Source organism: Zosterops lateralis (genome assembly GCF_965231275.1).
Source record: "Zosterops lateralis genome assembly, chromosome: Z".
Lineage (NCBI taxonomy): Eukaryota > Metazoa > Chordata > Aves > Passeriformes > Zosteropidae > Zosterops > Zosterops lateralis.
Genome location: NC_139800.1, coordinates 1311954 through 1325943, shown reverse-complemented (window position 1 = coordinate 1325943; position 13990 = coordinate 1311954). Strand labels below are relative to the sequence as shown.

Genomic DNA, 13990 nt, shown 5'->3' with positions numbered 1-13990 from the left:
TCTGGTAGATGTCCATGTGCCACTATCATGTACCTAAACCTCTTGTAAATCTTGTTTTTAATGAGTAATGAGTACAAGGGAGTTTTCTCATTTAAATTCAACTCACTTGATCAATATTATTCCCTTACATGAGGATTTCCTTAATTTCTGGCTGCTTATTTTTGTTAAAGAAGGCTTTGTGCCCTCTTTTGCATCCCAGCAGACGATCTCATGCACTCTGACCCAGACTTGGGCCTTTGCTTTCACCTGATTTTTATTTAACTGTTCACAACACAACAGGATTATTGATCTATTCTTGAAAAAGAATAGGGGCAGAAGAGTTATAACACAAATCTCCTGACAGGACTTCCAGTGAAAGCACCTCACAGAGAAAGTTTTGTGATGTACATTGCTCACTTTAGGGTTTAACTGCAGCTGATAAAAGCAGTGGAATATCATTCCAGAGACCATAAATATGTAATCTTACTTGCATTATCTCCCTGTTTTTGTTTTTTTTGCAGTTTTTCAGAAGGCCTGGTGTTTAAATACAGTGCTGGCACACAGCTGGAATCCTGTTGCAGCCTGCAGTCTAATTCACTATACACTTTATTTTCTATCTTATTGTTCAATACATTTTCTTCTGTAATAATATCCCGAACAACTTTTTAAAAATTAATTGTGGAGACTTCATAAATTGGCTGAATAATTTTACAGATTAAAGGAGCTCCAATAAAGCTCTTGCTCTACTTTTTGTTGTGTCCACAGATGTTTAGAGGTGGATATGCCCTAAAACTACGGCCTGTTTATGAGATGCCCAGCATATTGAAAGAGCATGGAAAGGACAATTCTTCAGCAATGCTCAGGATGTCAGAACACATATTCTTGTTTAGCTGCAGAGCTGCAGCTTGGACTGGACATGGCTGAGGCATCTCCAATCCTGTGTCAAGTTTTAGACCCTTCATGACAAGAACGACACCGAGGGGCTGGAGCGTGTCCAGGGCAGGGAACGGAGCTGGGGAAGGGTCTGGAGCCCCAGGAGAGGCTGAGGGAGCTGGGGAAGGGTCTGGAGCCCTAGGAGAGGCTGAGGGAGCTGGGGAAGGGTCTGGAGCTCCAGGAGGGGCTGAGGGAGCTGGGAAGGGGCTGAGCCTGGAGAAAAGGAGGCTCAGGGGGGACCTTGTGGCTCTGCACAAGTCCCTGACAGGAGGGGACAGCCGGGGGGGTCGGGCTGTGCTCCCAGGGAACAGGGACAGGAGGAGAGAGAACGGCCCCAGGCTGGGCCAGGGGAGACTCAGGTTGGATATCAGAAGGAATTTCCACATGGAAAAGGTGGTCAGGATTTGGAAGGGGCTGCCCACGGGGGTGGTGGAGTTCCCATCCCTGGAGGTGTCTAAGAAATGACTGGACATGGCACTGTGCTCTGTGCTGGTGACACGGTGGGAATTTGGGCACAGGTTGGACTCTGTTGTCTTTTCCAACCCAAATGATCCTGGGATTCACTGATCCAGGAGGAAGCTGTGATACACTGATCCCATAATCCCATGATCCAAAGATGAGGTACGAGCTGAATGGACAGCAATTCCAAACTCGGGTCCAAACAGCATTGCTCATTAAAGGAGAGCAAACAGCATTAATTAATCAAGGCCTCACATGGAGGGGTCTGTGCCTGAGCCCATTGCAGTGATGGCTGTGGCTACAGGGGCACATCCGTGAACACTGCAGATCAATCCACACCAGCTCTGACCAAACCAGGCACTGGCAGGAAATGAGGCACTTCACCAGGGCAAAATTAGACACTGGAGTAATTAATTAACTGGTGAGAGAAATCACAGTCACAAGACGGGACCACAGTGACAGTTCAGGGTGTATGAAAAGGTGCAGCATTTTTAGGCCTGCCTGAGGGAGGTATTTAGGGAAATTAAATCATAAAGAACAATCCAAAACTGCTAGAATGGTTTAATTTTGAATTTTTTAAAGATCTCCCTGGTTTGGCAGACAGGAAAAAGCAGGAATTTTATTCCTTACTAAGGAAATCCACTTTTATTCCTTACTAAGCACTGGGGCACTTAAAACCCTTCACAGTTGGGATGCAAGTCAGCAGTAGAATCCGTCTTCCCAGGAGGAGGCAAAGCTTGCTCAGTTCACTTTATCATAAACCCAGTTATTTTAGGTGTTTCTTCTGCCTGGGGCCTGTATCCAGCTTTTCAAAAATTTTGTCACCACTTGAAGTATTTACAGCTCTGAACACTAAGAATTCTGTGTAATAATTGCATGAAGCGACTCATTTTTAAGTAAAATTTTAGTTTATTACAATGAAAATTCCACAAGCATGTTAAAGAGGTTAAAGAGGTTTTAGTTGGATGTTGGGTTTGGTTTTTTTTTAAAAGCCAGAACTGCACCATTTTAAATCACTACAACAGAACATAAAGCAACATTCTCTTGCATCATGCCTCTGCTGCTCCTCTTCAGGAAAATAAAAGGCATAATATTTCAAGGAAAATAATTAAGGAAAGTTGCACATCAAGACTTTCTGATTTTAGTAAGCTGAGTAAATTCTGCATATAGCATAACTCCTTTAGCTCATCTGTAGATTTGACACGAAAAATCTCAATTCTTCACAGATAAATGATGAGCTTTTGTTGTCACAATGCAGTCCACAGTTCTTCACCAAGAACAGATAAAGCCTTTAGGGTGAAAGCCTCAAGTACTGCACTAGCACTTAGTGACATCAAGATGCTAAGATACATTTACCTTCCACAGATAGATTTATTCTTAAGTTATTTAATCTAAACTCTAATCACACCAAACAGATGGTAGATGCAAAGTAGCTCCAGCGAGAAAAATACAAGAATTTCAGCTTTCAAATATTTTAAATAAACAAATGAGCCAGCTGCGATTTTAGTGGCGAAAGAGAATCTCTTCTGCAAGCAATAAATTTTTTTATTCCTCTAAAATGTGCAAAGGAAAAAAGTCTCAAAGTGAGAGGAATATCAGCAGTTCATACTGGAGGTGAGGGAATAAAATCCTTGGGAATTAACTCCTCTAAGCAGTTTTCTTGTCATAAACTCCCATGGAACTTCTTGCAGCACTTCCATTTGCAATGCCATTGCTTTCAGACTGCAAATAAAAAACAGTGTCATTAATGAGATGTCAAATTAGAACTTCACACCTAACACAGGAACAGCTGGTGACAAAAAAATGGCTTTTAAAAGCAAGGGCAGTAAAGATCTAAGAAGAAATATGGGGCAAGAACCAAAAGTGGTGGTGTCTGTGTAGATTTGCAAATAATTACTGCCTCAGGGGGAAGGGAGGAATGAGGGCAGCGACAACATTTACAAGTCCTTGTGTTGTGATAGACAATGAATAATAAAAGCATAATTTATATGCACTAAGCATCCTCCCCCATTATAAGCAGCAGAGCTGGCTGAAGAGAGGGGCTGTTTTTAATCTCTGCTTTACACATCTGTTGTGATTTACCAAATATTTGACTTTTTTTTTCTTTTTTTTTCCTCTGAAAGAATAGCCAGTTGGTAAAAAAAAAAAAAGAAAATAAACAATTCATTAAGGTGTTTCAGGATAAGGGCACAACTCCTACTTCTCCCAGATCAGAAGGTGTCTTGAAGCAACTGTTTCTATGTCACCCTGATTTTTCAGCCTTTGTATTTTCTACTGGAGCTTTCTCACTTATTGTAATATAAACAAAAAATGACGTTTTGTAAATAATACATTCCTTTCCAGGGGGGAAAGACAAATTAATAGATTTTTAAGTTGACCAGTCGAGTCAGAGAGGTATTAACCTCATCCCCCCAATCCCTGATCAGATTCCAAAGATTATAGTAAGTCGAAATCCCAAAAAATAAACTTCCTTCTTTCTGATCTCACAACCTGACTGGTGAGCATAACTTTTTCATGTCCATCTAGCAACACCTCTAGCAGGCATATTAGTGGTAACTGCTGTCTCTTAAGAAAACAAGCACCAAAATATCTGCAAACAGAAATCTGTAAACACACCCAACCACCGGTGCCTGCCCTGAGCCGCCACTGGGTGTCTCACCCCGCTCAGCCGCGTGAATTAAGTGAATTAACCTTACTTTGTGGCTTCCAGATCCATCCTCCTGGCCTCTCCTGGTGGCTGCAGGTCCCTTTGGGTCCCCAGCGCTGTCCCCTGTGCCCTGCCTGGTGTCTGGGGGCTCCTGCACGGCCTTTTTGGGCCAGACTCGCTTGATGAAGGGTGCAATCACTGGGTAGATGTAGGGCTCCACAAACTTCTTGTAGACCCACAGCAGGACAGGGATCACGATGCAGGGGATGCACACCATGGCCTCCTGCTGCTCTGGAACAGAGATGGTGAGGGAAAAAAAAAACGAACAGCTTAAGGTGGTGGTGTTGGTGTGCCACGAGCTGAGAAAATAATATTTACGCAGTAAATAAAAAACGCCTTTGATGTTCAAGTGTAGATTATTCTTTCATCGTAGATTAGCTGCTGATAAAGTTTCAAAAATGCTGCGTGTTCCAATGTTGTAAAGCCTCCAACAAAGGGGACATTCTTGCAATTTTAACCAAAAAAAAAACAAAAAACAAAAAACAAAAACAAAAACAAAACAAAACAAAACAAAACAAAAAAACCAAAAAAAAAAAAAACAAAAAACCAAAAAAAAAAAACCAAAAAAAAAAAAAAAAAAAACCAAAAAAAACCCAATTTGCTATTAATCCATCAGTCCTGCAGAGGCAACTAAGTAAAAAGAAATTCAGGAAGCAAAGAGTTTTTGCTTAAACCACACAAAAACAGTTTAGGCAGCAAGCTGCCTAATATTAGCCCAGTTCCTGCTATATTAAAAGTCCAAAGGTTTTGTTTTGCTTGATCTATTTTTATTTAAGGAGAAATTAGACAGCAGAAAGCAAATCCATCCAATGGGTTGCTACCACTGAAGGGCGGGACAGTGGGAAAGGGGAAAAAAAATTCCAGTCAGGATTTGAGAGAATTAGAATATGGGTTACTTTCTTTCTGCTGCCCTCACTTGAACCCACACCAGCCCCATTGTAATTAACTATTAGGAAATGAACCCCACAAGTCTTTAAAATTTGCACCTCAGAGTCTATGCCAAACAAAAAGAGAAAAGGCAGAAAAGCAAAGCAAGGAGGTAGAGAGGAGCAGCTGGGAGAGGAAGCAGTTAATTAGAGCTGGACCTGTCTCTGCCAGTGCTGACGAGCAATATATTAGACACAGTCTGCTGTGCCCTTCACAGTCCCCCTCTCTAGGCTGCTGACATCTCAATTCTCACAGCAAGAAGCAAAACAAAAGCTTTCCAAGATGGAGAATGAAGAAGCAAATGTGCACACGTGCACACTTCAACAGGGACATGTTTTACCTTTTTTTTTTTTTTCTTTTTTTTTTTTTTTTTTTTTTTTTTAAGCCATCCCGAAGACTTTTAGCTCTGTGGAAAAACAGAGTATCAGTTCCCAAGTGACTATTTCCAAGCTCTGTTCTGGCTGCTTCAAATACAGTTTAAATGTAGTTTTTGAAGTCTGAGAGGAATCTTTTATTAAGACAAAACACATTAGTTAATTCTTTAAAGCTATTTAAAAAAAACATTTCAGATACTGTCTCCGCTAGAACTTCCTAAATTTCCTACAAAATGTGGATTCATCCAGCAGCTGAAGAAAGCAGCTGGAGACAACACCTCAGGCTGTGGGATCACTACAGTATTACAGAATTATAGGGTAGGAAGAGAGCTTCAAAATAATTTCCTTTGATCCCCTGCCATGAGCAGGGACACCTTCCACTGTCCCAGGCTGCTCCAAGCCCTGTCCAGTTTGGTCTTGGGCACTTCCAGGGATCCAGGGGCAGCCACAGCAAATCTGGGAATTCTATTCCAGGGCCTCCCCACCCTCACAGCCACCGATTCCTGCCCCAGATCTCATCTGGCCCTGGGAATCCATTCCCTGTGTCCCTCCAGGCTCCCTCCCAGGCAGACAACACACGTCGTTTTGTGTCGTGTCCAGATTCCCGACCTAAAAAACCCTCCGTACCTGCTCCTGATGCAGCAGCGATCCCCGGGATCGGGGTGAAACAGCGCCCTGATGAATTCCCCCAGTGAGTCGGTGATGCTCGTCCACCTGGTCAGTAGGAAAAAAGGAATAAAAGAGGGAAGAAGGGAGAGCAGGGGCTGTCAGATCCGATCTCTGCTCCCCCTGAGCCCTCAGGGTGGGCCCAGCCTGGACAGCGCTGACCCCCAAACCCAGCACCGACTGTAGAAGCATCTGTGACTTACAGGGACAAGGTACTCTGCAAACCTGAGATATTCTAGAATATGTGGTTTTATTGCAAGGGTTGTGGGTGGAAAGGGCCTTGCCTTCAGACACCAGCCTGGGCTGGAGGGAAGCCCCAGAGAGAGAAGGAGAGCAAGAGGGTGTGGGCTAAGAAGAGGGGAGCAAGAGAGGAAGGTGACAGGGGTCAGAGAGCAGGGGTCAGAGAGCAGAGGTGAGAGCAGGGAGAAGAGCAGGGAAAAGAGAGCAGGGAAAAAAGAGAGTGAGGTCCTTGTTACAATCCATTATATCTCCTTTTGTGATGAATATTCTAATTTACAGTGACCAACCAATACAAGACACAAAATCCTATAGAATCTCCATACAGCCTATAAGAACTACTACATTACCATGGGTTATATTTTAAACTCTAAAAACTCCTCTTTAGACTTTTCTGCTTTGTTACATTGACCTTTGGATCCCTCAGGCAGCAGAAGGGGATTGTTCAATCCAAAGGGATTCTCCTTCAGCTGCCCAGGCTGTTGTCTTTAGGTTCTATAGTAACTAAGACTCATTATCCTACAGCTCAAAGCCAGCTTCCATTTCTATCTCGACTACAGCTTTCACATTTTCAGAATCTTTTGCTAAGCAATCATATTCATAAGGTTTCCCTGATCAGTCTTTCCCAAGAACCGCACGCCTTTGCTCCCAGCGGTCGGAAAAGGCTACAAGCTCCAAACCGCCGTGTTTATTCCCGTTTTCCATAAAGGACGAGGAGGCGGGAATAGGCCAGGCGCCTCCGCTCCGCTCCCCCAGGGCGGTTGGGGCCGGTGCAGCCCGTCAGACCCGGGTTAGCAGCTGGTGGGAAAGCGCGGGCGGTGCGGGGTGGGGTGAGGTGGGATGTGGCGGGCAGGAAAGGTGGGAAGTGGGGAAATGGGGACCATTCCCGGCTCCCGGAGCTCCGCACTCACCTGGGCCCGCACCGGAACGGCCCCGCGCTTCCGGGGCGGCGCTTCCGGCCAATGGCAGGCGGCAGCGCGCGTCACGTGACGCGCCAGGCCCCGCCCCCAGCCGCGGGAACGGGATTACCGATTTTCCCGGATTTGGGATGGGGGGAATTGCGGGATGGCCCCGGCAGACCCGCGGGAACAGGATTCCCCATTATTCCGGATTTGGGATGGGGAGAATTGCGGGATGGCCCCGGCAGACCCGCGGGAACACGGAGCCCGGGTGCAAGGTCCGATGTTGGGAAGGAATTGCTGGCTGTGCGTTGGGGAAGATGAATCAGGGAAACCTTATAAATATGATTGCTTAGCAAAAGATTCCGAAAATATGAAACCTATAATCGAAATAGAAATGGAAGCTTATTTTGAGTTGTAGGATATCGAGTTTTGTTACTATATAACCGCAAGACAACAGCCTGGCCAACTGAAGGAGAATCCCTTTGGATTGAACAATACCCTTCTGTCGGCTAAGGGATCCAGAGGTCAATGCAGCAAAAAACTAAAGTCCAAGGAGTAGTTTTTAAGAGTTTAAAATGTAACGCAGCATGGTAATGTAGTAGTTCTTATAGGCTGTATGTAGATTCTATAGGATTGTGTGTCTTGTACTGGTTGGTCACTGTAAATTGGAATATTCATCACAAAAGGAGATATAATGGATTGTAACAAGGACCTCACGCCCTCTCTGGCCCTCTTGCTACCTACTCTCTTACCTCTCACCCTCTTGTTCTCTCCCGCTCTGTTTGGGGCTCCCCTTCAGCCAAGGCTGTTGGCTGAAGGCAAAGCCCTCTTTACCCACCACCCTTGCAATAAATCCACGTGTTTCTAGAGTATCTCAGGTCTGCAGAGTTCCTTCTCCCTGCTGTCCACGGATGCTCCTACAGCTGTGAGGGTGGGGAGGCCCTGGCACAGGGTGCCCAGAGCAGCTGTGGCTGCCCCTGGATCCCTGGCAGTGCCCAAGGCCAGGCTGGACAGGGCTTGGAGTACTCTGGGATAATGGAATGTGTCCCTGCCCATGGCAGGGGATGGAGCTGTATGCCTTTTAAATCCCTTCCCAGCCCAACTATGGCTCTGTAATATTCACTGCTCCTGTCCCAGAGAAACACCCAGCACCAGGTCAGAACTTGTAGCAAAGCAAACACCATCAATCCAAATTTTAGAATTTTATTTATATACATCTGTCTGTGCAGATTTACTCCCGAGCCATTAGCTTTTGCTTCTTCAGCTTCTTCTGAGAGATCTGGGGAACAAAGAAAGAAAGAAGAAAATGGTGAAATGAGACTTCCCAAAACATTTCAAAGTTACCTACAAGAAGTGCTAAGAATTGTTAGGCATTCCCTCACAAATTATACACTCATCACACCTGCATGTGAACAGGGATCTCTACAAGCAGTACATTGTTTGCAGGCTCTAAATTGAACTTAGTTTATTGCACACACCCAGGGCTCACACTGAGTCTGGGAATGCTGTAGCTGCTTTGAGGGAGGAAAAGAACCAACCCTCTGTGTAACTAAAAAATGGTTCTCAAGGTTTTCAACCACTTAACACTTATGTTGAAAATTAACAAACGGGGTTGCTCAGAAAGAACTTAGTATTTTTTTCATGGGCATTCCAAAGGTGTCCTAAGATAGTCATCACAGCAACCCCGCTGTCTCCTGACAGTGTTACAGTAACAGAGAACGTGACACAAGGTACCTTTTTCTTTTGGGCAACCTCCTCCTCGGGCTTGGGCACGATCTGCTCCTTCTCGGTGAGAATCATCTCGATGTGGCAGGGGGAGCTCATGTAGGGGTTGATCCTGCCGTGTGCCCGGTACGTGCGCCGGCGCATCTTGGGAGCCTTGTTCACCTGGATGTGCTCGATCACCAGGGAGTCCACGTCCAGACCCTGCCCAGAACAGACTCTGTGACCCGACTGCATCTTTAAATAACTCACCTCAGCAGCAAAAACATCAGGGATCGCCCCAGACACCACTGCTGGTCAATGAAACGGTCAGGCTTGGAGGTGTCACGGAGCTGAAGGTGTTCCAAGGATTTACCACTAACACAGCCAGGCTTGGTGGTGTCAGGGCACTGAGAGCTTTCCAAAGATTTATCACTAACACAACCAGGCTTGGGTAGTGCCATGGAGCTGAAGGTTTTCCAGTGTCATGAGCTGAGCACATATCAAAGCAAGTGCCATTTAAAATCACAAAGACCACCCCACACACATCACAAATAATTTAAAATTGTGCTGATGGATCATTGTCCATGGTTATTTTGTGGTTACTCAAAGATGTCACCAACTACTCCAACACTGCCAACAAAGCTGCCAAATTAAGCAGTGTAACAAAAATAGAAACTGACCGAGAGTCTGCAGATTTCAGTTTTGCAGATTTTAAGAGATCTGAGCAGCCCTTTTACATGAAAAAAATTTAAATTTAGTTTTTCCCTGTGAAAAATAGTTGCTGCCATTTTAACTTGACATAGCCTGTTTTAAACAGGGAGCTGCACCAAAACCTCCAGACAATTCAGTTTTCTGGACAAAAAGGGTGTCAAGCAGCTGTCCAGGTCAGTGACACCCAGGCCAGGGGTGCTGGCAGAGAGCATGGCACCACCATGTGCTCAGAACACCCACCTTGAGCTCAGCGTTGCTCTCTGCATTCTTCAGCATGTGCAGCAGGAACTCTGCGCTCTTCTTGGGCCAGCGGCCCTGTGTCCATCCCCACTGCTTGGCCTGCAATGAGAGGAGAACAGTGAGAGTCCTGCTTTCAGCCTGGGCCAACTCAATTTACATTTTATACACCCTTAACTTGCTTAGCACAGAATGGTCTGGGCTGGAGGAAACCCTAAAGCCCATTTAGTCCCACCCCCTGCCATGGGCAGGGACATCTTCCACTATCCCAGGCTGCTCCAAGCCCTGTCCAGCCTGGCCTTGGACACTGCCAGGGATCCAGGGGCCTCCCCACCCTCACAGCCACCAATTCCTGCCCCACATCCCATCTGGCCCTGCCCTCTGGCCCTGGGAAGCCACTGCCTGTGTCCTGTCCCTGCAGGCCTTGTCCCCAGTGCCTGTGCAGCTCTCCTGGAGCCCCTTGAGGCCCTGGCAGGGGCTGTGAGCTCTGCCTGGAGCCTTCTCTTGTGCAGGTGAAGAGCCCCAGGTGTCCCAAGCTGGCTCCAGAGCAGAGGGGCTCCAGCCCTGGCAGCATCTCCGTGGCCTCCTCTGGCCTGGCTGCAGCAGATCTTTGCCTTTCCTAAGAACCCCGTATCTTATGGATTATAATCTAATCTATTTCACTGTGCACCAATCCCAACAAAATTTAACCCCTTGACTTCATGCTGCTAACTACATGCAAACACTCCAAGTAGATGCATCTTCTGGAATTAATATCCATTGTTTTCTCCTTCTTGAGCAACCTGGCATGGTGGAAGGTGGTGGAAGCTGTCCCTGCCCACAGCAGGGCACTGGAGCGAAATGAGCTCTGGGGCCCCTTCCACCCAAACCATACTGTAATTCCATGTTTTAACACAAGTTTGTGACAGGCTACACCCACACCCACATCTATAGAGCACCTTTGTGTCCCAGGCAGCCCCAGCTCACCTGGGCACACCTGCCCACGCCGCCGTTGTAGCGCCGGAAGGGGACACACTGCTTCTTCAGCGTGACATCCTTCAGGTACTTGGTGGCCTTGCGGATGTGCATCCCCTTGATGGCCTGGGCCGTCTCCCGGGTGTTCTGTCAACAAAGGGCACAGAAAAGAGCCTCTGGTCAAACCTTTCCAGGGCACAGCATGAGCACAACCTGTCCTCTTGTCCTCCCTAGATAAAACTGTCTTGGCTACAAAGAAAACACTTACCTAAGTCAAAGAATGAAAAATAATTAATTTTTTTTCTTTGTTACTCACTTTTCTAACCCTTGGTGTGACTGACACTAGTGTGGCTCCAGCACATTTTTTTTCTTTTTTTTTTTTTTTTTTTTTTTTTACTTAGTGGCTAAATCCAACAAGGAAATTTGTAACTCTTAATAAAATTGTAATTTAAATACTTTTACTTTTCATAGCTCCTCTGTGGCCACAAATGTAAAAAAGCAAGATCTGGATGGATAAATTTTTACTAAAACATCAAATACAGCACCTCACAGGAATCAAGAAAAAAAACACTGAGACATCTGTTAACAATTTTATTTTCGCTAAAGGAATTATACCAGAAAAAAAAGACTTAGAAATAAAAATTACAGATAAAAGTTCAGTCCTTTTAACGGCATTTACTAATTCTGTTAGCCAGCTCTAACTATAATCTTACCTGTTTATTTAAAAAAAAAAAGGAAACTAAAGTTAAAAGTTTGTATTACACAAAGCATAAAATGGTATGCTAAGTTCTGTTTTTGTGACTGAGTAACACTTTTGAATTCTCTTTTGCACCTAAACCTTTCCCAGAGGAACTGAAGTCCTTGTGCCAAACACGACATAACCAAAGAGAGCAAGAGAAATGAGACTAATTTCACACCAAACACTAGTCCAGTGTCTGATAAATTCACTTCAACTCTTTTGTGGTGGAATTAGATAAGGACAATTTTAGGATCCAGACTCTTTATTTTTTTTGTGGATGGAGACTATTAGCAAGCTAATGCTAACAGCAATCCTTTAACAGTTAAAAAATAAAAGACACTTCCTTAAAAAGAGAGCTTAAATGGGATCTGGGGCAGGAATTCCTGGCTGTGAGGGTGGGCAGGCCCTGGCACAGGGTGCCCAGAGCAGCTGTGGCTGCCCCTGGATCCCTGGAAGTTTCCAGGGCCACGCTGGATGGGAGCTCAGTCCCTGCCCACGCAGAGAGAGGAAGGAGATTATCCTTACAATCCGTTTCAATCCAAACCAGTCTGGGCTTCTTTTAAAAAAATAACAACAAAAAGCTAACAAAAATCGAAGTAAAACAGCAAATCGATTTGCAATTCCTGCCAATCACACACTCCTTACCTTGAAGTGCACACGCAGGTTAGACCCCCGTGACTTGCATGCTGCGAGAGAAAAAAAAGACCAACTTTTAGAATCAAAACTTCACTGGCTTCCGCGAAATCCCACAGGAACTCTCCCGAAGCAGCAACTCACATTTCGTGGGGTTCTCCGGATCCAGGGAGTAGCGCACCATCTTGAGAGCTCAGCTGAAAAACACCAATTAAAACACATTAAATTTCCAACACCGTCACGCAGCACCTGGAGGCTGCTCCCCTTACCGCCTTACAGCTGCTCAGAAATTACGCGTTCTTTTCACAGTTACATCCAAAGGTGTCCTAAGAAAGTCATCATCGCAGCCACGAAATTTCTCAGGCCTACCCCTTTCCCCTCACACCCGCCCGCCCGCCCTCCCGCGCGCCATCCCGGGGAATACCGCGGACGCGGGGCATGTCGCGGCCATCCCGGCATCCGAGACCGCCGGTGGCGGCGGGGATGGGGCGGGATGGGGGGGCGGATGGCGGCGGATGGAGCGGGACCGAGCTGACCATGGCTCCTCACCTCGGGGCGGCGGCCGAAGAGGAAGAGGAAGGGGCGGGGAGCGCCGACAGCGCGAGCGCGCGTCTCGCGAGATTTCGGGGCGGGACGGCTCCGCCCCCCGGTGGGTCGCTCCGCCCCCAAGATGGCGGCCGGGGGCGGGGTCTCGCCGTGAGGGCGAAGGGTTCGCAAAGCTGTTCCCGCTCTGAGTTACTTTGAATAAAGGCTGTTGTGGGGGAAAGACGTTGGGGTATTCGCGCTGCCGTGGGGTTTTCACTCTCGGTGAATGGTGCGGGTGGTTGTAGTGAAGAAATCAGAGAAGGGCAGCAAAGCTGGTGAAGGGATTGGAAAACAAGCCATATGAAGAATGACTGAGGGAGCTGGGGGTGTTTAGCCTGGAGAAAAGAAGACTCAGAGGTGACCTGATCACACTCTACAACTTTCTGAAGGGTAGTTGTAGACAGCTGGGGGTTGGTCTCTTTTTCCAGGCAGCACTGACAGAACAAGAGGACACAGTCTTAAGCTGCGTCAAGGGAAATATAGGTTGGATATTAGGAATAAGTTTTTCACAGAAAGAGTGATTAAATATTGGAATAGTCTGCCTGGGGAGGTGGTGGAGTCACCATCCCTGGATGTGTTTAAAAGGAAACTGGATGTGGCACTTGACACCATGATCCAGTTGAGGTGTCAGGGCTGGGTTGGACTCGATGATCTTGAAGGTCTCTTCCAACCTGCACATTCTGTGATTCTGTGAAATCAGCTGGCACCAGGTGCCCAATGGAGGGGATTCCCTGCTCCGCGCCGGGGTGGTCTCACCTTGTGAGCAGTGTTGGTCACTGCAATGTAAGAAAGATATTAAACTGTTAGGGCCAAAAGGATGGCTATGGAGATGGTGAAGGGCTCAAGGGGAAGCTGTTTGACCAGCAGCGGAGGGCACTTGGCCTGTTCAGCTGGAGGGAGACTCATCCCGGTTAAAACTTTCTCGTGAGGGAAGAGGAAGGTCAGGCATTGATCTCTTCTCTCTGGTGATCACTGACAGGACCCAGGGAACAGCTGGAGCTGTGCCAGGGAGGGTTAGGTGGGGTATCTGGGAAAGGCTCTTCCCCCAGAGGGTTCAGGCACTGCCCAGGCTCCCCAGGGAATGGGCACGGCCCCGAGGCTGCCAGAGCTCCAGGAGAGCTTGGACAGCTCTGCCAGGGGTGCCCAGGCTGGGATTGTTGGGGGGTCTGTGCAGGGCCAGGGGCTGGACTCTGCCAGAGCTCCAGGAGAGCTTGGAAAGGGAGCTGGGAGTCCTGTCTGTGGC

The 13990-nt window shown here is 46.8% G+C and overlaps 2 protein-coding genes across 5 annotated transcripts in view; both read right to left on the bottom strand.

Annotated features, from left to right (window-relative positions):
- The window catches only part of LOC310922401 (UPF0729 protein C18orf32 homolog), an 85416-nt gene extending 78180 nt beyond the window's left edge, over window positions 1-7236 (bottom strand). Inside the window, exons 1-4 of one of the 3 annotated variants that reach the window (XR_014592418.1) lie at window positions 7194-7236; window positions 6007-6093; window positions 4068-4309; window positions 2942-3093 (exon numbers count right to left, since the gene is read on the bottom strand). Coding sequence is in view for 2 of the 3 variants with exons in the window: in XM_083882933.1 (XP_083739059.1) it covers window positions 3019-3093; window positions 4068-4295 (303 nt within the window). In the remaining variant the exon portion in view is untranslated. Of the gene's footprint in view, window positions 1-2301; window positions 3094-4067; window positions 4310-6006; window positions 6094-7193 lie in introns of those variants that run through there. The other 2 variants (XM_083882933.1, XM_083882934.1) reach the window with 2 other exon arrangements.
- A 1135-nt stretch (window positions 7237-8371) lies between these two features.
- Window positions 8372-12759, bottom strand: RPL17 (ribosomal protein L17). Of its 2 annotated transcripts, none has more exons than XM_083883835.1 (7): window positions 12712-12759; window positions 12307-12359; window positions 12175-12215; window positions 10803-10937; window positions 9840-9938; window positions 8919-9110; window positions 8372-8463 (listed from the first exon to the last, which is right to left on the bottom strand). In XM_083883835.1, the coding sequence occupies exons 2-7, from the start codon at window positions 12344-12346 to the stop codon at window positions 8416-8418; spliced, it is 555 nt and encodes a 184-aa protein (XP_083739961.1). In that variant the 5' UTR covers window positions 12347-12359; window positions 12712-12759; the 3' UTR covers window positions 8372-8415. The 2 variants fall into 2 exon arrangements, with proteins under 2 accessions (XP_083739961.1, XP_083739962.1); XM_083883836.1 differs by having other exon boundaries at window positions 12699-12725.
- Between the last annotated feature and the right edge of the window lie 1231 nt (window positions 12760-13990).